The sequence below is a fragment of the Suncus etruscus genome, chromosome 7 (assembly GCF_024139225.1).
Source record: "Suncus etruscus isolate mSunEtr1 chromosome 7, mSunEtr1.pri.cur, whole genome shotgun sequence".
Classification (NCBI taxonomy): domain Eukaryota; kingdom Metazoa; phylum Chordata; class Mammalia; order Eulipotyphla; family Soricidae; genus Suncus; species Suncus etruscus.
The window spans coordinates 97,198,383-97,221,217 of NC_064854.1; the positions used below are offsets into that span (position 1 = coordinate 97,198,383).

General features: G+C 44.8%; 1 protein-coding gene across 3 annotated transcripts in view; it reads right to left on the bottom strand.

Annotated features, from left to right (window-relative positions):
* Positions 1 to 22,835, bottom strand: part of TOM1L2 (target of myb1 like 2 membrane trafficking protein) — a 178,010-nt gene that overhangs the window by 30,281 nt on the left and 124,894 nt on the right. For all 3 annotated transcript variants that reach the window (XM_049776875.1, XM_049776874.1, XM_049776873.1), the window contains exons 6-7: positions 22,438 to 22,593; positions 16,145 to 16,261 (exon numbers count right to left, since the gene is read on the bottom strand). In XM_049776875.1, coding sequence (XP_049632832.1) covers positions 16,145 to 16,261; positions 22,438 to 22,593 — 273 coding nt within the window. The remainder of the gene's footprint in view (positions 1 to 16,144; positions 16,262 to 22,437; positions 22,594 to 22,835) is intronic.

The window sequence follows — 22,835 nt, forward strand, 5'->3', positions numbered from 1 at the left end:
CATCCCATATGGTCCCCTGAGCCTGCCAGGAGCAATTTCTGAGCGTGGAGCCAGGAGTAACCCCTGAGCACTGCTGAGTGTGACCCAAAAACTAAAAACCAAAAAAAAAAAAAAAGATGACACTAAATCCCATGACAATTATCTCTTTCAATGTCAATGAACTAAATGCACCAGTTAAAGAGACACAGAGTGGCAAAACGAATCAAAAAGCTGAATCCAACATTCCACTGCCTACAAGAAATACATCTGAATAATCAAAACAAACAAAAACTCAAAATCAAAGGTTGTAGGACAATCATCCAAGTAAGCAACTCCCTTAAAAAAGCTGGAGTGGGGGCCGGGCGGTGGCGCTAGAGGTAAGGTGCCTGCCTTGCCTGCGCTAGCCTAGGACAGACCGCGGTTCGATCCCCCGGCGTCCCATATGGTTCCCCAAGCCAGGAGCAACTTCTGAGCGCATAGCTAGGAGTAACCCCTGAGCGTCACCGGGTGTGGCCCAAAAACCAAAAAAAAAAAAAAAAAAAAAAAAAAAGCTGGAGTGGGTGGAAGGCCTTCTCCCTAACTTGGGTGCGCTGGGAGCCTTGATAGGCTCCCAGCCTTCCCTTCTTCTGCCCCCGGCCTCCAGGCCTTCTGGGGTGGCAGCCCAGGCGGCGAGACAAGGTGGGTGTCGGGGGTCCCTCCTGGATGGGGTCCCAAGCTTTCCCCGCCCTTCCCTCAGCTCTAGGGAGGGAAGGGCACAGGATGTAGGGTGGGCAGATCCTGGCTTCCGGCTCTCTCTCGATCCTCTCTTGAGCTGGAAGCTAGCTCTAGCCGGCATGGGGTTGGGGGAGACCCCATGTGGAAGGCCTTCTCCCTAACTTGGGTGCGCTGGGAGCCTTGATAGGCTCCCAGCCTTCCCCTCTTCTGCCCCCGGCCTCCAGGCCTTCTGGGGTGGCAGCCCAGGCGGCCAGACAAGGTGGGTGTAGGGGGGTCCCTCCTGGATGGGGTCCCAAGCTTTCCCCGCCCTTCGCTCAGCTCTAGGGAGGGAAGGGCACAGGGTGTAGGGCGGGCAGATCCTGGCTTCCGGCTCTCTCTCGATCCTCTCTTGAGCTGGAAGCTAGCTCTAGCCGGCATGGGGTTGGGGGAGACCCCATGTGGAAGGCCTTCTCCCTTGATAGGCTCCCAGCCTCCCCCTCTTCTGCCCCCGGCCTCCAGACCTTCTGGGGTGGCAGCCCAGGCGGCCAGAAATGGTTGGTCCTAACTTGCTTGGGGTGTGATGAGATTTGCTTGGTTGCGCTGTTTGTCACTGGCAATTTCTGACCACTCTGCATATGGAAAACCACGTGGGTAGCGTCCCCGCGCACACTGCTTGTATTAAGAGAATTCCTTATCATTATGTTATGTTTTGCGTATCCAGAATGTCCATTTTGTATTCAGCCCTTTTCCACACCCCTTCAAAGCTTATTTTTACTACTTAACTCTCTCACGCAAACATCACTAATCCACATTACTCTTTTTAACTTCAGTATTGCACAATCCTAATCACAGACCAAAGCTATGCATTGTGTGTAACAACCCTGAACTGTTTCAAAAGACATAAAATGGACACGTATGTCTTTAAAGTATTTTGTTTTTCCCTGACAACTATAAGTCTTACTAAATATTCTCTTATACAATGACGATTCTAACCACTTTTTATCTTCTCTTTATGAGCTGTTCAACAAGAAATTTTGGTGAAAGAGTTCCCCAGTTTAATGATTATGATTGAAACATGTCATGGGGATTATTGGACTTGTTCTTATGGCCCCCATATGCACCAATAGCACAACGTGGCATTGCTCCTTTTTTGCATAGGCACATTAAAATGAGAAAATACTATACATACAAATAATATCCTATCTAATAGAGATTAAAATACACAAATCTTGTAGTGCAAAGGGACCTTACACCCTGAACATTGACATAATGACCTGGCACAGGCCTCAGAAGAAAGGGCATTTTCCATTCACCCCTGAACCAGGGAAGCCATCCATGAAACATCCAGGTTGTCTATAACATCACCTGGAAGTAATCCTCTACCAGGAAGATCCTATCACTGCTCAGACATCGACCTGCTCAAAAGAGACTTCCCTTAACACCGAGAAGACTTAACAACAACAACCTGCCTACAGGACAGGGCTTCCTGCATTGCCCTTTAATGGTGAGGTGAAACGAGAAAACGCTCCACATCATGACTTCAATGTAGGATATGCAGATTCCAGGATCTTTAATACAGAAACATGATACCAACAACAGAGACTGTGTGAAAAGTGTGTTGGCACTACGGAAAATGTCTTGGATTGGACGATAACTTGCCTGGAGCCAAGAGTTGGTCTTATGCCAGGAAACTTCAGGGGTAGGATCTCTTTGTATTTAGGCCAAGGTTATTCCTTTCCATGCCTCTCATATTTTGGTGGGCCTATGCAAACAACAATTGCCACTCTAACACCATTTTTACTGTTCTCCTTTGACTCTAATCCTTAAAAAATACCCACTTAAAATTTGAGGTTAACTTAAGCTAATATGCATGTACATGGAAATGTAAAAAATACTATGCCTCTAATGTTTAAGGAGTTACGTAAGTTTTATGGCTTTAGATTGCCTTGTGTGCTGTTAAGAAATATTATAATGTGTTACAATCTGGGGACTTGAGGGACAAAGTAATTGTACATGGATTCTGTTTTATTTATCTTAATGTTCTTTGGCTGAAAGTTCAAAGTTAAGATATCAGCAAGGGGACTTCTTCTGAGAATTATGTTATGGGTGATTGTCCTTCCACTGTAACTTTACCTTGTCCTCTTTCTTTGCATCTTTGTTCTCATAATTCAAAATAAAATAATTAAAAAATTAAAAAAAAAGCTGGAGTGGCCATACTAATATCAGATGACATAAAATTTATACTTAAAAAAGTTATAAGGGACAAAGATGTAAATTTCATAATAATCAAGGAATATGTACAACAGGAAGAAATCACACTCCTAAACATATACACACCTAATAAGGGACCAGAAAAATATTTAATACAGTTGTTGACAAATCTGAAAGAAGATATCAAGCGCAACACAATAATAGTGGGAGACCTCAACACTGCCCTGTCACCCCTTGATAGGTCAACGAGGCTGAAACCTAACAAGAATACACTAGCTCTGAAAAGAGAAACAAAATAAAGTGGCCTCACAGATATGTGTGTGTGTGTGTATCTGTGTGTGTGTGTGCACGCATGCACGTGTGTGTGTATAGCTCTCCACCCCTGGAAAACTGGATACATTTTCTTCTCCAATGCGTATGTGTTTTTCTCCAGGACTGACCACATGCTGGCTCATAAAACATACTTCCATAAAATCAAGAGGATATAAATTGTACAAACTCCCATCTCAGATCACAATACACTGAAATTAGAAATGAACTACAAAAAGACACAGAGGAAAAACTTTAACACCTGGAATTAAATAGCTCACTACTGAATAACTAGTGGTTCAGAAATACAATCAAAGAGGAAATCAAAAGATTCCTGGAAACAAATGTAAATGAAGACACAAATTACCAGAATCTGTGGGACACAGCAAAAGTGATACTAAGAGAAAAATTTTGGGCCTGGAGAGATAGCACAGCGGCGTTTGCCTTGCAAGCAGCCGATCCAGGACCAAAGGTGGTTGGTTAGAATCCCGGTGTCCCATATGGTCCCCCGAGCATGCCAGGAGCTATTTCTGAGCAGACAGCCAGGAGTCACCCCTGAGCACCACCGGGTATGGCCCAAAAACCAAAAAAAAAAAAAAAAAAAAAAAAAAAAAGGAAAATTTTATCTTTGCAAGCACACATCAGGAAGGAAGAAGGGGAATATATAAATAAGAATAACACAACTTATAAAATTAGAAAATGAAAAAAAATTAGAAAGTGACCAACAAAATGAACCAAAAATAGGTAGGTAGAAAGAAACAACAAAGCTTAAAGCAGAAATCAATGAAGTGGAAATCCAGAAAACAATCTGAAAGATCAACGAAAGCAAAAGTCGGTTCTTTGAAAAAAATAAACAAGATTGATAAACCACTAGCAACACTCACAAAGAAAAGGAGAGAATGAAACTTAATAAACTGGTTTAGAAATGAAAAGGGGGAAATCACTTTAGATACTACAGAGATTCAAAGGGTAATCAGAGACTACTTTGAGAAACTCTATACCACAAAACAAGAGAACCTGAAAGAACTGGATAAATTATTGGACTCATAATCTTTTACGGTTGAACCAGAATGATCTAGCATATATAAACAGACCCATCACTATTGAGAAAATTAAAATGGTAATTAAAAGCCTTCCCGAAAACAAAAGCCCAGGCCCAGATGGATTCACTAATGAATTCTTTCAAACCTTTCAAGAGGACCTACTACCAATCTTTTTTCAGGTTCTTTCAGGAAATTGAAGAAACAGAAACATTCTCAAATAGTTTTTACAAGCTAACATCACTCTGATACCAAAAGCAGACAGAAATGATGCAAAAAAAGAAAACTATAGACCAATATCTCTGATAAAAAAATTACAAAGATCCTCAACAAAACCCTAGGAAATAAGATCCAATGCCTCATCAAGAAGTTATACTCTGGGGCCAGAGAAGTGGTGCAGCAGTAGGGCATTTGCCTTGCACATGATTGACCTAGGATGACAGCAGTTCAATCCCTCTGCATCCCATATGCTCCCCCAAGCCAGGAGCGATTTCTGAGTGCAGAGCCAGAAGTAACCCCTGAGCATCACCAGGTGTGGCCCAAAAACCGAGAAAAAAAAAAAGTCATACACTATGACCAAGGAGTTTTCACTCCAGAGAGACAAGGATGACTTAACATATGTAAACCATCAACATAACATACCTTATCTACAAAAGAAAAAATAAAATACATATAATCATATCAATAGATATATCAATAGATGCAGAAAAAGCATTTGATAAGATCCAACACCCATTTATGATAAAAACTCTCAACAAGATGAAGTAGAAGAAACTTTTCTCAATATAGTCAAGTCCATTTACCACAAGTCATGGCAAATAGTATACTCAATGTAGACAAACTAAAAGCCTTTTCTCTAAATATGGTATAAGACAAGGCTGTCCTCTCTTGCCACTCCTACTTAACATAGTACTGGAAGTACTTGCCATAGCAATTAGACAAGAAAAAGATATCAAGAGCACCCAGATAGGAAACGAAGAAGTCAAGCTCTCACTGTTTGCAGATGACATGATACTATATTTAGAAAATCCTAAAGGCTACCAAAAAGCTTCTAGAAATAGTAGATTCATATAGCAAAGTGGCAGGCTACAAATTTAACACGCAAAAATCTATGGCTTTCTTATACACCAATAATGATAGAGAAGAATTGGACATTAAGAAAAACAATCCTGGGGCCGGGAAGGTGGTGCTAGAGATAAGGTGTCTGCCTTGTAAGCGCTAGCCAAGGAACGGACCGTGGTTCAATCCCCTGGCATCCCATATGGTCCCCCCAAGCCAGGGGCAATTTCTGAGCACTTAGCCAGGAGTAACCCCTGAACGTCAAACAGGTGTGGCCCAAAAACCAAAAAAAAAAAAAAAAAAAAAAAGAAAAGAAAAACAATCCCATTCACATTAGTGTCACACAAACTCAAATACCTTGGAGTCAACTTAATTAAAGAGGTGAAGGACCTATATAAAGAAAACTACAAAACCCTGCTTTAAGAAATAAAAGAGGGGGCCCGGAGAGATAGCACAGCGGTGTTTGCCTTGCAAGCAGCCGATCCAGGACCTAAGGTGGTTGGTTCGAATCCCGGTGTCCCATATGGTCCCCCGTGCCTGCCAGGAGCTATTTCTGAGCAGACAGCCAGGAGTAACCCCTGAGCACCGCCGGGTGTGGCCCCCCCCCCAAAAAAAAAAAAAAACAAAAAAACCAAAAAAAAAACAAAACAAAAAAAAAAAGAAATAAAAGAGGACCCATGGAAATGGAGACACATACTTGCTTGTGAATTGGGAGGACTAACATAATTAAAATGGCAATACTCACCAAAGTATTGTACAGGTTTAATGCAATCTCTCTAAGGATACCCATGACATTCTTCAAAAAAAGTGGATCAAACACTCCTGAAATTCATTTGGAACAAGAAATACCCACGAATAGCTAGCACAACCCATAGGAAAAGAATTCATGTGAGGAGTCACTTTCCTCAACTTTAACTGTATGCAAAGCAATAATCATTAAAACAGCATGGCATTGGAATAAAGACAGACCCTCAGATCAATGGAATAGATTTGAGTATTCAAAGAATGTTCCCAGACATACAATCAATTAATCTTTAATAAAGGGGCAAGAAATGTAAAATGGAGTAAAGAAAGCCTCTTCAACAAGTGGTGTTGGGACAACTAACTGGTCAGACACTTGCAAAAAAAGCGAACTCAGACCTTCATCTAACCCCATGCACAAAGGCGAAATTCAAATGAATTAAAGACCTTGATATCAGACCCAGAACCATAAGCTATATAGAAAAACATGTAAGTAAAACACCCCATGATACAGAGACTAAAGGCATCTTCAAGGAGGAAACACCACTCTCTAAACAAGTTTAAGAAGATAAAACAAATGGGACTACATTAAACTGAGAAGCTTTTGCACCTCAAAGCAAACAGTGACTAGGATTCAAAGACCACCCACATAATGGGAGAAACTATGCACCCAATACCCATCAGATAAGGGGCTAACATCTAAGATATACAAGGTACTGGCAGAACTTAACAAGAAAAAAACATCTAACCCCATCAAAAAATGGGGAGAATGGGGCTGGAGAGATAGCATAAAGGTAGGGCAGGCAGAAGGATGGTGGTTCAAATCCTGGCATCCTATAAGGTCCTGAGCCTGCTAGGTGTGATTTCTGAGCATAGAGCCAGGAGTAACCCCTAAGCGCTCCTGGGTGTGACCCAAACCCCTCCCCCCAAATGGGGAGAAGAAATGAACAGACACTTCCTCAAAGAAGAAATACAGAGGGCCAAAAGGCACATGAACTAAATGCTCCACATCACTAATCATCAGGGAGATACAAATCCGAACAACAATGAGATATCATCTCACACCACAGAGACTGGCACACATCACAAAGAACAAGAACAATCAGTGCTGGAAGGAATATGGGGAGAAAGAAACTCTCATTCACTGTTGGTAGGAATGTGTCTAGTCTAGCCTTTCTAAAAAACAACAAGGAGGTTCCTCAAAAAATTGGAAATTGAGTTCCTATATGCCATGGGTCTCAAACTCAATTTACCTGGGGGCTGCAGGAGGCAAAGTCGGGTGATCCTTGAGTGCAAAGTCAGTAGTAAGCCTTTAACATTGGGGTGTGTGACCCAAACAACTAAAACAAAACAAAATAAAACAAAAAAAGATTCCTCTAGGTCAAGGCCACAAAATGTTGTACGGAGGGGCGCAAACGGCCCGCAGGCTGCGAGTTTGAGACCCCTCTATATGCAATACCACTTCTAGTGATAGATACCCTAGGAACACAAAAACACAGTACAAGAATGCCTATGTTCACTGCAGCTCTATTTCCAATAGCCAGAATCTGGAAACAGCCCAGAGACCTGACAACAGATGAGTGGCTAAAGAAACTGTGATACATATACACAACGGACTACTATGCTGTCAGGATAAAATGAAGCCATGAAATTTTCCTATACATGGATGGAAATGGAAAATATTATACTGAGTGAAATGAATCAGAGGAGGAGATACAGAATAGTCTCACTCATCTGTGGGATTTAAGAAAAATAAAAGACATTGTAATAACTCCTAGAGACAATAGAGATGAGGGCTAGAAGGACCAGCACATGATATGAAACTTAACCACAAAGACTGGTGAGCGCAGTTAGAGAAATAACTACACCAACAGCTATCATGACAATGGTAGTGAGTGAGAGAAATAGAATGCCTGTCTCGAAGACAGGCAGGGAGTGGGGGAGGAGGGAGATGGGAGACTTTGGTTGTGGGAAGGTTGCACTAGTGAAGGGGGTGTACTTTTTATGACTGAAACCCAACTACATATATGTTTGTAACCATGGTGCCTAAATAAAGGTATTTAAAAAAAACCACAACCAGACACCTCCATATTCTGTATTCATGAGCCTCACACCAGAGCTGTGGTAGGCTCCCAGCAAGGCCTACCTCCACCTCCACACTATCCAGACATCAACTCTCCCTTCTGAGGACATCTCCAGCTGACAGCTGGTCCAGCTGCTCCTTCCTACTGTGCACCAGCTGGGCTAGGAATTTCCTGATAGGTGAAGATTTCAGAGTTGGCCTCCTCAATTGTCTGGTTCTCCACAGAGAGAACAGCTGTTGACAGTTCTTTGTGCAAAAGCCTATCTATCCGGGTATCAGATAAAAATTGGCCCTCTCTTCTAATTAATTCCAATTCCTTCATCTTTTCTTCAAGGGACAGGCTCATTCCCACCTCACCAAACAATCTTTTAATCATCTTTATGGGTTTCCTCTGAAACTACTCCAAGTTGTATGGAGTATGGGATAAGGTGCTGAAGATCTGCTTTCTATAGCTGCAGAGGAGAGGGGAGGAGAAAGACAGTCTTTGTGGAAGAGAAAGAGGAAATCAGAAAACTAACCATATAGAATAAACCAACTTTCTCTAGAGAAAGGGTCTTGGCCACCCTCCCTGCTCTTTGTTGAAATGGGATGCAAGAAGCAAGAAATACCCTCCATCTGCTGCTTGAAGAAGTACAAGGAGGAGGGCTGCTTTTGTGATCTGATGATGGGCCATGTAAAGATGCCCAGTTTTGGGACATTGTTGGCTAATTAAAAGTGATTATTAATCAAAGACAGACAGAGCTCAGGAGGTTAATCTGGGAAAGAGTAGGGGTGCTGAATGATGGCATCTCCATCTTTAAACACTTTTTTTTTGGTATTTGAGTCACACCTGGCAGCACTCAGGGGTTACTCCTGGCTCTATGCTCAGAAATCACTTTTGGCAGGCTCGGCGGACCATATGGGATTGGGATGCCGGGATTTGAACCACCTTCCTTCTGCATGCAAGGTAAACGTCCTACCTCCATTCTATCTCTCCAGCCCCCTTTAAACACTTCTAAGATACTGACTTCTTGGCTGTTGCTGAGGACAAGAACTTTAGCACACAGAGGCAGACTCTCAAGCTTCCTCCCCCCCTCCTCCCTCCCTTTGGTTTTTGGGCCACACCCAGTGGTGCTCAGGGATTACTCCTGGCAGGCTGGATCCTAGTCAGTGGCATATAAGGCAAAAGTCCTACCCACTGTGCTATCTCTCAACCTTTTAAGGTTGGTTTTGAGTCTGTAAAGTTCCTGAACTATTGCTTATCTGTAAAGCTGTCTATTGTTCCTTCAAACCTAAATGAAAGTCTGGCTGGGTAAAGTATTCATGGCGAAACATTCATGACACTGAATTTTTTTCACTATATCTCACCACTGCCTTTGGGCTTGAAAGGTTGCTTGTGATAAATCTGCTGTAAATATTTTTACATTTTTATTTATTTATTTATTTAAATTACTTTATTTAGGCACCATGATCACAAAAATGTTTATGATCCAGTTTCTATACATTGAGTTTATATACATTCATAGAATGTATGCCACTCTTCATCAGTGCACTATTCCTGCCACCAACATCCCCAGTATCCCTCCACCCCCCCCCCCCCCCCCGCCACATTCACTTGTCTCTGAAGCAGGCATTTTACTTCTCTTTGTTTTTTACTTTTTGCTGTCTGGATTTCACTTTTCTCTCTATCCTCTTTTTCCTTTTTGTTTTGTTTTGTTTTGTTTTGTTTTTGGTCACACTTGGCGGTGCTCAGGAGTTACTCCTGGCTCTGTGCTCAGTAATCGCTCCTGGCAGGCTTGGGGGACCATATGGGATGCCGGGATTCAAACCGGGGTTCGTCCTGTGTTGGCTGTGTACAAGGCACACCTTACCGCTGTGCTATCGCTCCGGCCCCTCTTTTTTTCCCTTTTGACACTGTGGTTTGCACTATTGTTAATGAAGGGGTACCACGCATATCACTTTATATTCTTTCAGTACCCAGTTCTTGTCCAGAGTGATCAGTTCAAACTATCATTGACACATTGGACCATTCTCTATTTTAACTGTACTCACTGCTCATTGTGGCAAGTTTCCTACCATGGACTGACCCTCTTGGCCCTCAATCTGTTGTAAATACTTAGGATATTTCTTTGTATGTATTTCTCTTTTTAATATTGCTGCTTTCAGTATTCTATTTCTATTTGTAGCTTTCATCATTGTGACTAGGTTGTGCCTTGCGGTGTTTTATTTTTTTGGGGGGTCTCTTTTAGCTGGTATTCTTCAGACATCCAGGATGTGGGTGCAAGCATTCCAAGCTCTAGGAACTTATTAGCAGTATTTCTTTGACTGTTGTTTCTTCATAGGGGTTTTCTTCCTGACTCTCTAGGATGCCAATGATTCTCATGTTGTTCCTGTTAAATTTATCCCAAAGGTCTACTATGGTTGTCTGTTTATTTTGAGAGTTTTTCCATCTTCTGTTTATTTTAAGGCTCTTTTCTAACTTTTTCTATTCTATGGGGTGTTATGAAGCTCATCTTCTAGCTCACTGATTCTGTCCTCAGCAGCTATTACTCTGCTGGTGAGGTCTCCTAGTGAGTTTTTCATTTCATCTACCAAATTTTTCAGTCCTGTTATTTCTTCTTCTTTTTTTTTTGGTTGGGGGTGTGTCACATCTGGCAGCGCTCAGGGGTTACTCCTGGCTCTATGCTCAGAAATCGCTCCTGGCAGGCTCGGGAGACCATATGGGATGCTGGGATTCAAATCACCGTCCTTCTGCGTCTAAGGCAACCGCCTTACTGCTGTGCTGATCTCCCAGTCCTGTTATTTCTGATTGAAGTTTTAACATTTCTACACTCATATTCTCTTGAGTCTTCTTTTTTTCTTTTTTCTGGGCCACACACAGTGGTGCTCATGGGTTACTCCTGATTCTGCAACCAGAAATCACTCCTGGCAGGCTCGGGGACCATATGGGATGCCAGGACTCAAACTCGGGTTGGTCCCAGGTTGGGTGCATGCAAGGCAAATGCCCTTCTGCTGTGCTATCACTCTAGCCCCCTCTGCCTGAGTCTGATTGGTTGTCAGTTTTATGGTTTCTTTGAATTCTTTGAATATTCTCAATATTTCCCCTCTAAAGTTTTATCAGAAAGGGTATATAGGTTGCTGATACTAGTTGGGTCTTCAGAACTACCATCTCAGTTCACTAAGTGTGGTGGGATTCTGTGTTCCTTTCCCATTGTGACCTTTGCAGTGTGATGGTATTTTTTATGTGCTGTGGTGGAGGCTAACTGACTAGAAGGAATATGCAACTGTGAGGCAAAGCAGAGCAGTTGTGCTCTTGTCAAGGCACAGGAATTGACCTGGGTTAAAAAGGGCTCCGGCTGAGTATGAGGGGAACCCTCTGCTCCTGACACTGTTTCTTTTGGATCACAGCTGTGCTCTTGTTAAGACACAGGAATTGACTCTTGGATTGTGTCTGTGTGTGGGAGTGACAGGGGTGAGGCAAAGGGTGGTGTAGGTCCAGTGGACTATAATGCAGAGATAATGGTACTTTGATGGTATATTCACACACATCTTGCACACAGACAACCTGGGTTTGATCCCTGGTATCCCACATAATCTCTGGAGCCAGGCCAGGAGAAATTCCTGAGTACTGAGCCAGAAGTAACTCATCTGCTTTGATTTGTGGCAGCCTACATTAACTGTCAAACCAACAAAAGAGGGTAAGCTTCTTGTGCATTTCTTTCCACAAGAGGTTGCTCAAAGTGGTGGTGGCCAACTCAGCCTTGCATGCTCCTGATTTCCTATAATCTGTTTCCCATTGAAAAATGCTAGTTGGGCCAGAGCGATAGCACAATGTGTAGGGTGTTTGCCTTGCACACATCTGATCCAGGATAGATAAGGTTCGAATCCTGGCATCCCATATGGTCCCCTGTACCTGCCAGAAATGATCTCTGAGCGCAGAGCCAGGAATGCCACCAGGTGTGACCCAAAAACCAAAAAGAAAAAATAAAAAAAAGAAAATGCCTAGTCACTTACAGAGAGAGCTGCCAACAGCCACAAGTGTACCACGCAGATATATATTGGCGAGTTCAGATTTTTCTGGACCTACTCTGTGAACAAAGACCCCTGTTTGTCCTATTACTAAAGAGGCTAGACCCAGAAAGCACAGAGAAGAAAACAGGGAAGCTGGCTTTAGCTTGCTTTGTGGAAGGTGGTGTCCATGATAATCAGAGAAGCTCCAATTGGAGGGTAAAGGGCTTGACTTCCAGGCAAAATTAAAGCAAGTGCACTACTACTTGAGCCACATTCTCGGCCCATAATGACACTTTAAACTGATGATACCTGAGTCAGAGCAACAGTATATCAGATAGGGCATTTGACTTGCAGGTGGCTGACCCAGGTTCAATCCCTAGGACCATGCATGGTCCTTCAAACCTGCCAGGAGTGATATCTGAGTAAAGAGCCAGGAAGAAGCTCAAAGCCATACCTCTAGGTATGGCTCAAAACAAAACAACAGGTGATACCCAATCCTTCTAAGTTGATATCTAAGTTGATATCAACTCTGGACTCTGAGGGGTAAGTGACTTGCTGAGCATCAATCAGTCCATCAGCTGTCAGCCTGAAGTTTCTAAACCCTTGCTCTTTTTGACCTTCTCTATTGTTTCCCAAAGTCTGATTGAGCAGTGTACTTAGGAGTCGAAATGCTTCCATGGGCCAACAGAACTGCCTGTCGCTGAAGATGTTAAGGAAAATGAAGCAGGTGCCAGACTAGCTGCTGGAGAGGGCAACTGAGCTCAGGCATGGACTGGATGCCATGGAGGTCTCTCTCTACTTGGAGGGAGAGGAGGATCTGACTGTGGATGGTGCAGTGTTGCTTTTCCCACTGGCTTCTTTTCTCTCCCTAAGGGCTCCAGCTAAGCTGATGTGGGTGGGGTGGCCTCAGCCTCACTTCCCCCATCTGTGAGTTCTTAGGCAAATAGTTTCCTGGCTACTCTGTGGGGAGATGGTAAAGCTACATATGTAAGTGCTTTGCCAGGTGCAGGAAGCAATCGGGACCATAATTATGGGTGGCCACACTAGTGCTCTGGGCAGACATCTCCAATTTCCTCTATTTCCATTTCCTCCACCTTCTACCCAGAAATAGACCCTCCAGATAGAAGCAGCTTCTGTGGGTGTGAACACTTGGGTGAGTGACAAATGTGCTTATTTCCATGGCTCTGGCCAGCAATGTGGGTAGAGGATGCACGCTTTTCCCTGAGCATCTGGCTAACCTCCAGCTTAACAGAGGGGTCCTCGGGTACATTCCAGCCACATCACTTTCCAAGCTGACTGGCATGTTCCCAAGTGGAAGGTTTGCCATTCAGTGCAGCCCCAACCCTCTGGAGACTCTGCCTGGCTGTCCTCCAACTGCTGGGAGAGGAGGAGGGACGATGTTAAGAATGATGGAAAAGTGAGGCACACAGCTACAAGAGCTGAGTCTGTTCATACACAACAGCCTGACTCCTGGAGCTCCCGCGCTGAAAGGACAGCCTCCCACGAGCACTCAGAGCTGCTCTTTCTCTGTTTGATTGATAAGATAGCAGGGAGGGCTGGTAGGCTTGGAACAAAACAGAGGGAAGGAAAACGTCATGGGAAACAACCTATTTTTGAAAACTGAGCTGACGCCAGGAGATTAGGTTCTGTTTGTCTTGGATGATGGGAGTGTTTAAAACACACAGGCACGCAAATGGGTTGGCATGCACGTGCACACATATGTACCTTCCACACCAAGGGTATTTTTGCTGTCTGGAAGCATGTTGGTTTTGTTCAGCCCATCTCCCTGCTGCTGGAGCTCAGTTCTGTCCACTTCAAACCCCTGTCAGCAGGAATTCTGTTGCTGACACAGCACAAAGCCACTGTGAGGCCATCTCAGTTTCTGGAGTGATCTCAGATACTGTGCACTAGGGGAATATGTGGAAGAACACCCCCAAACTAGGAAAGGAGGCCATTGTGCATTCAAGGGGCACTAAGTCCCATGAATTGTGACACATGGACAATTGGATCTGTAGAATTGAGGCAGGATGATTCTGCTTCGTATGTCAGGTAAGGGGACAAACTAGGAGAACCCAAAAACTCAGAGTTCAGCACTCTGCTGGCAAGGGGCAGTCCTCTTGGCTTCAAGAGTAAGCTGATGCTGGTTCTTGTCTCTTGCACTAGGCTGTGAGTGCCTCAAAGCCAGGACCATGGCTCGTGCACCTCTGTGTTAGGTCCTGTGCAGGCTTCATCACCCTCTGGAGATGATGACTTTGGGGGAGGAAAGTGCTATAAGAAGTGGTTTGGAGGGGCCGAAGAGATAGCACAGCAATAGGGCATTTGCCTTGCATACAGAAGGACGGTGATTCGAATCCCGGCATCCCATATGGTCCCCCAAGCCTGCCAGGAGCAATTTCTGAGCATAGAGCCAGGAGTAACCCCAGAGCACTGCCGGGTGTGACCCAAAAACCAAAAGGAAAAAAAAAAAGAAGTGGTTTGGAGGGACTGGGAGATGGCTTGATGAGCTGGAACACATAGTTTTTTGATTGTGGGAGGCCCAGGTTCAAACCCTGGAACTGTCTGGTCCTCCAAGTGCTACCAGGAGTTAGCCGCCTTCCCTTCCCAAGCACCATCAGGTGTATCACAAAAATTTTTTGAAAAAGAAGAGGCTGGGAATCAGTCCAGCCACCCCAGCTGTGTGCACTCCTAAAGGACAAGGTTGTTAGTTAGGGCTCAGTCTTCATGGGCAGCAATTGTGTGCCAAGCACAGGGTGGGAGGTGAGTGATGGCTCAGAGTGCCAGACAAAAATAGCACAAGTAGCATGTCTGATGCACTCACACCATCTCACCAAGCCAGTTTGGATCCTGATCTGTTTATTCAAGCATCTTGCCTCCTGCTGAAAGATCTGGCAGCTGAGTTTCTAGTATCCTTCCTCTACCCCTCCAGAAGGTCACTGCTTTGAAGAAAGAGAACCACCATTTCCACAGATGTCAGTGGTGTGTGGAGAATGTAACTAGCTTTGGACCTCCCCTGACCTGGAAGACAGGCCAGAGATACGACTTCCAAGTCGGAGGCCAGTCCTCAAGAGGAATCCCCTCTGCTACAGCCATGCTTCCAAGTTTGCACATGGAGTTTCAAGGATACTAGAGGTAGCTAAAAGGGCTAGTATATACACTTTGAACGCAGGAGGTTCAAACTCTTCCCTCCACCAACTGTAATATCCCTAGCACCACCAAGACCAAGAAGCACTGAGCTGCTCCCAGTTTAAGCACTGCTGGGTGTAATGCAAAAACAAAAATGAAAGGAGAGAAGAGAAAAGAAAACAAAAGAAGCTTCCAGATTTGTCTTAGTCTTAGGAATGTCTTGTATAGGGGTGGGGGAGTTCAGATGTGATAGATTGGGCTCCTCACCTACAGGAAAGACGGAAGAGGTGCTGACACAACTTAACTTTTTTGTTTTTCTTTGGTTTTGGTTTTTTAGGCCACACCCTGGTGATGCTCAGGGGTTATTCCTGACTATATGCTCAGAAATTGCTCCTGGCTTGGGGGACCATATGGGACGCTGGGATTTGAACCACCGTCAGTCCTGGATCAACTGTATACAAGGCAAACGCCCTACTGCTGTGCTATTGCTCCGACCCCTATTTTCATCTTTCTACTTCTACTTTCTTTTTTTTTTTTTTTTTTGGTTTTTGGATCATACCCAGCAGTGCTCAGGGGTTACTCCTGGCTCTATGCTCAGAAAATACTCCTGGCGGGCTCGTGGAATCATATGGAATGCTGGAATTTGAACCACTGTTCTTCTGCATGCAAGTCAAATGCCCTACTTCCATATTATCTCTCTGGCCCCTACTTCTACTTTCTTCCAATGGACATGTCTTCTGCAATTGGCATTTTACAATTATGAAAAAAAGTTACTAAAGAAAATAATAGGGAGTCTGGTAATGGTCTCTGAGTATTCTGATGAAACATAAGGCTGGATATGGCCTGATGTGGTCCTTTTGACAAGTAGTTTCCCAGGGAAACATCCTTGCTTCATGGCTGTGAGGTGGTCCTTTACCTGTAGCAATTCCAGATCTGATGAATCCTCCTGCCCAGGAACCATCTCTGTTAACATCTCAGACATGACTTTTGTGTTTCCTCGAACAACGTCCAGTTCACTCCGCAGCCGGGCAATCTATCGGGGCCAGGTGAGGAAAGCAAGAAGGTCAGTCAACCAGTACCTGGCTGGAGAATCCCATGTGTGGTGATATTTAAATCACTTGAATGTGTGTGCAGAAGTACATTCCTCCTGTATGTGAGTGTGATAATAGCTCCAAGAGAAAAAGGAAGGGGAAAGTGGCTGGGGTGGTGAGGCCATTCCAGAGGCCCTGCTTATCAAATCTGCTTTGGGGGATGCTGCTTGGGCCACTGAGGCAGCCTTGGGCAGTGTTAGGTCTGACACACATGTAGTTGACTGTGGCCCTGATTCTCCTACTCCAGTATCTTTAGTGGGGAATTATTCTCTCAGACCTGTTTCTGCTCTTTTAGTAAAAGTAATACAAGATCCTACAGTTTCTTTTAGTGCTGATAGTACAGTTTCTTTCCTTGAAGTTAAAGACTGGCCTCTGAGATTTATAATCGACACATTCCAAAGTTTTCCCCACCCATCTCCCAACCAAAGAATAGTAAGTCCAACCCTTGAAAACTCCAAAACTTGCACATCCAACAGAAGCCCCCAGGGCCTGCACCTGAGCCAAGCGTAGGTCTCTCTTATGTACTGGTCATTGCCTATCTCCCCTAGTGTCTGCAAATCTGCACCTGGGCTTGACTCCTTTACTTTTGGCACCCACAGTTCCCTTACTTATCTACCAAGAAGAGGGGCCGGAGCGATAGTACAGTGGTAGGTGTTTGCCTTGCACGTGGCTGACCCAGGACAGACCTGGGTTCGAACTCAGACATCCCATATGGTCTCTTGAGCCAGGAGCGATTTTTTTTTTTAGCGTTTTCTGTTTTTATTGGGAGGGAGAGGAAGAAGTACAGGTGATGGGGCTAGAGAAGAGAAACTCTCATCTCCTGGTACCCAGAAAGGAATTTCGGTTTGGGCCCATCTGAAGGGAGCCTGGGAACGCTGACACATCCAGCATGGTCCAGTTGGTTCCCCATGAGCCAACCCTCTCCTGCTGGACAGAATGTGCTCCAGGATGGGGTGGGAAGAACGACGTGGAGGGAGCACACAGAAGGGACCTCAGAACAATGAGTTGGGGGACAAAGGAGAAAAAAAGCTGGTGAGAAGTGAGGTCCCAGCGTGGAGGGGGGGGTGCAAAAAGAATGGGGGGGTGAAGCCTCTTTCCAGGACAACAGGAGGCCACTTCTTCCTGGGCCAAGGACGCTGGTGCTGCCCCCAGAAGGTCTGACATTCGAGAAAGTTAGGGCCTAAAGCTACCCTGTCCAGGCCCTGGCACCCTCCTCTATTTCCCTTCTATTTTTTTTTTTTGGAGGGTCATACTCAGTGCTCAGGGGTTACTCCTGGCTCTATGCTCAGAAATCGCTCCTGGCTGGCTCGGGGGACCATATGGGATGCCGGGATTCAAAACACCGAACTTCTGCACACAGGCAAACGCCTTACCTCCATGCTATCTCTCTAGCCCCCTATTTCCCTTCTAAAAAGCAGGCACAGCCCCAGCCTGGAAATGGCCTCATGAAAATCCTCATCACAGCCCCAATTAGACCTAAAAAAAAAAAAAAAAAAAGCCATCCTATTCTTCAGCTTCTTATGATATATTTTTTGCTTTTGTTTTTTTGGGCCACACCCGATGACACTCAGGGCTTACTCCTGGCTATGCGCTCAGAAATTGCTCCTGGCTTGGGAGACCATATGGGATGCCGGGGGATCGAACCTTGGTCTGTCCTAGGTCAGCCGCATGCAAGACAAATGCCTTACCACTACACTACCACTTCAGCCCCTTCTTATGATATTTTAATCAAAGTTATGAAGGTGGAAAAATTAATATTAAAGATTATGGTAGCAAACAGAATACTCTACTTACCTAAAAAGTAAGGTGGTAAGCAGTAGGACAAGAGATGGGATTACTAAAGAAATTGATTCTAGGGGCCGGAGAGATAGCATGGAGGTAAGGCATTTACCCTTCATGCAGGAGATCATCGGTTCGAATCCCGGCACCCCATATGGTCCCCCATGCCTGCCAGGAGCAATTTCTGAGCATGGAGCCAGGAATAACCCCTGAGCACTGCCAGGTGTGACCCAAAAACCACACACACACACAAAAAAAAAAATAGAAATTGATTCTAGCTCTATAACTTAAAAAAAACTGAAAGATTAATTTTGGAAAATAAGGAAATCCCAGTTCCCTAGGTTGTGAAGATCAACATTTGATTTTGAACTGTCCAGATTTTACTCTCAAGATTCACGGGATAATGAACAACCCAGAAGCCAGCCCAAATCTTGGAATAAGGGGATGGGGGGAAATCTGAACTCAAGGGTGAAGTTTAAAAGTCAATCATTAGGGCCCGGAGAGATAGCACAGCAGTGTTTGCCTTGCAAGCAGCCGATCCAGGACCTAAGGTGGTTGGTTCGAATCCCAGTGTCCCATATGGTCCCCCGTGCCTGCCAGGAGCTATTTCTGAGCAGACAGCCAGGAGTAACCCCTGAGCAACGCCAGGTGTGGCCCAAAAACCAAAAACCAAAAAAAAAAAAAAACCATTATAAAAAAAAGTCAATCATTAGAGGGGCCAGAGCAGTGGTGCAGAGCAGTAAGGCATCTGTCTTGCTGGCACTAGCCTAGGACAAATCACGGTTCGATCACCTGGTGTCCCATATGGTCCCCCAAGTCAGGAGTGATTTCTGAGCACATAGCCAGGAGTAGTCCCTGAGTGTCACTGAGTGTGGCCCCCAAAAAACAAAAATAAAATAAAATAAAGTCAATCATTAGAATAAGTGCAATTTCTTTTTAACACTCATAGGAAATAGAATATCACATTTTGATGAGAGAGCTTTTGTTTAAATTTTGCAGCTTAGTTATCAAGTGATAACTGTATGTTCTTTTATTTGTTGGATTTGCTTTCAGTTTGTGTTCTTGAAGCAAAGAGGTCTCTTAAAAGAAAAGAAAAAAAAAGAAGAGACTAAAAAATGATTGAGAGAATGGCCTCATGGCAGCAGTGGCTAAGGGGTAGACTAACCTCTCTGAGTCTCAGCCTACTCACCTAAAGAAAGGAATGATACACCCACCTCCCAGAGGTGTTGTGAATAACTGTCATGAATATGCCCTACTATGCTGATACACCCAATCTATTACTGAGCAGGCCCTTTCTAGTTAGACTGTCTCAAAGGACTTGGTTTGGTAATGGCTCCAAACTGCATTTTGATGTAGTTCTCAATGATGTCTTCTCTAATTTTCCTTGCTCCAACCTGAGGTGGAACCCAGCCTTCCAGCCACCCCTGTGGGCTCTTCTCTTCTCCTCTCCTCTTGTATCCATCCCTAAGGACAGGGACTCTGCTAAATTAAAGTCTGTGGTCCCAGCATAGAGACTGGTACAGGAGGTTTTGATAACTATTTACTGGTGAAACTGATGGACAAATGGTCAAGTCAACCTCTACAGGTGAGGGCTTGGTAGATGCCTCCATCCTAAAATGAGCTGAGCTTCTTGGCCAGGGAGACCCAGATGATGTGAACCCCAGTGCCCTGGAGATAAGGCTAAATTCTTGCCTATCTGTGTTTCTATTTCCCCCAACCAAGGGCAAGACTTGTGCCCTCTCCAGAACCCCTTTTGATCATCGTAGCTGTTGGGACAGTGTATCCTGTCCCAATGTGGCAGGTTTTTGTGGTCATGTAGCTTCTATCACCTCATCCTCTCCTCTTAGCAGCAGAGAGCATGACTCTGGCCATGGGAAAACTTCTTCCCTGGGTCCTCACTGTCACTGTGGATAAAAAGGGAAAACAGAAGCCTGCGAGATAGAATGGCGGGTAGGACACTTGCCTTCCACACAGCCAATCTGGGTTCTATCCCTAGCACCCCATATGGTTCTCATCTCTGAGCACCATTGGGTGTAACCCAAAAACATTAAAAAAAAAAAACAAAAAACGATGGGAAGACAATATTCTGTGAGCCCACAAGAAAAGTTCCTATGAATCCCACACTTGTTATTATTATTACTTATTATTATTATCCTGGACTCTCTCTAGTTGTCATCAAACTCTGACTGCCTTATGTGGTAAAAGAAGGGATTAGTGTCCTGTCTAGTGAAAGGAGACAAACTAAAGGTCCTAGCTAAAGCCAGTAGGCAATGAAGCTGGGGCCCAATTACAGGCCTCTTGCATTCCCATTTGTCCTTCTTGGAGTGGGCAGAGAACATGAATGTAGAGGGTCTGGCACAGCACTCCTAATTAATGGACTTAATCATTTACCTGTCTGTCTGCTTAAAGCTCCATAATGACAACAATAATGATATTTTTTGTGTGTTTGGGGCCAATTTTATTGGTACCCATGGCTTATTCTTTGCTTTGTGGTAAGGGATCACTCCTGAGTGCAGAGAGTTCTATGACGCTAGTTAGTAAACAACAGCCAGCCACATTACAAGTAAGCACCTTAACCGTAGTACTTTTTATTTTATTTTATTTTTGGTTTTTGGGCCACAATCAGTGTGATGCTCAGGGGTTATTTCTGGCTATGCGCTCAGAAATAGCTCCTGGCTTGGGGGACCATATGGGTTTGACCATGGCTGGTGGTACTGGGAGGCTATCTTTGGTTCAGTGTTTGCTCCCAGTAGGGCTGAGGGGACATGTGATGCTAGGGATCAAAACCAAGTCTCTTGTATGAAAAACATACTGGATGTGGGCCAGAGAGACAGCTCAAAGTACTAAAGCATGTAGCTTTGTATATAGAAGGCCTGGGTTCAATCCTGGTACCATGTGATCCCCAAGCACCTCTGGATGTAGCCCTAGAACAAATTATTATTTGGATATTTTATGGAGGGGTTTATAGGAACCAAATTTATGGTCTCATATGTGAGGCACATGCTATATTGCTGAGCCACATATCCAGCTCTTCCTTCCTTCCTTCCTTCCTTCCTTCCTTCCTTCCTTCCTTCCTTCCTTCCTTCCTTCCTTCCTTCCTTCCTTCCTTCCTTCCTTCCTTCCTTCCTTCTTTCTTTCTTTATTTGTTTATTTATTTATTTTGCTTTTTGGGCCATACCCTGTGACAATCAGGACTTACTCCTGGATATGCACTCAGAAATCACTCCTGGCTCGGGGAACCATATGGGACACTGGGGACCCATATGGATCCGCTGTGTGAGAGGCAAAAGTCCTACCACTGTGCTATTGCTCCAGCCCCCTCCAGCTCTTCATATTTTAACTGACTGAAATTTCTTAGGTTCATCTAAAGATAAGATTCTACAGTTCATGTAATAAAATTGATTTTAGGGTTAAGCTGATATTAGCACTGAAACTAGCTCTTGGAGACCTAGTTTGAGATAAAGGTAGGAAGAAGGCCTTCACAGCACTTTACTGACTGAGGGCCTATCTCTGTGGGCTGGTGCTTCTTATTGGACAAACAGACCCTGTCCATGTGGCACAGAAGGCCACTCCCAACTTCAACATCCTTCCTGTGCTCTTGGCCTCACTTGTTGTAATGTCCTTCCTCCTAATCCCTGTACTTGGATCTATCTCCCAGCCACCCACCTGCTGTTCCCTAGAGCAGTGTTTCTCAGAATTTTTAAACTGTGGCCCCTTCTCACCTTGTTTTCTTCTTTTGGGCCCTGAGTCTCATGTCAGGGTCTCTCATTTATACTATTTTCACCTTTGACCTCTTTTGGAATATTCAGGGGGCCCTACAGGGGCTAGGGACCATATGACACCTGGTTGAGAAACACACCACACCCTGCTCCAGCTTTTTTTTTGTTTTGTTTTGTTTTTGGGTCACACCCGGCAGCGCTCAGGGGTTACTCCTGGCTCTGCGGTCAGAAATCGCTCCTGGCAGGCTCAGGGGACCATATGGGATGCCAAGATTTGAACCACTGTCCTTCTGCATGTAAGGCAAACACCTTACCTCCATGCCATCTCTCCGTCCCCCCTCCCAGCTTTGAGGCTGCCAGCATTGTGTGTTCCCAAACTGCCTTCAGGTGGGGCTCAAACCTGGGCTCACAATGCACTGCTCCTCTTGTTGTATGGCCCCGCTGCCTGCTGTATTTGCCCTGATCTTCTCACTGCACTGAGAGTCCTCAGTTGAGGGGGCAAGGCCCTCCAGAGGTGTGCAGCAGACACCTAGCACAGAGCCAGGTCTCAGAAGCCTCTGCCAGAGTCTCCTGGAAAAGGAACGAGGACAGTGGGCTGTGACTCGGAAGTATGAAAGTACCTGTTCTGAATTGGCTGTGATGGGTCCAGTCACGCTCAGGGCTGGGGCCTGCAGAGTAGAGTAGGGAGCAGGAGATGAAGAATACGAGCCAGTGCTTGTCCTCTGCTGCGACTGGGACCTGGGCATGGTCGTGGCGGGATCCACTTCAGGCACACTCTAACATGGCAACAACAAAGTCTCTGTTCATTTGGGCTCCTGGTGAAGGCAGAGCCTGGCATCTACCCAACAGGCAGTGTCTCCTACCATGACAGCCTATAAAGAGGCAAGAGGGTGGCCCTACAGCTGGCCCAGGAGGCAGCTCTGCCCCATCTCTCTCTCTTCCAGACAACCAGAGCAAATATGAAAAGCAGCCCAGGAGCACTGGTTGTGGTTCCCATTTTCAGCATTGCTTCGGGTCC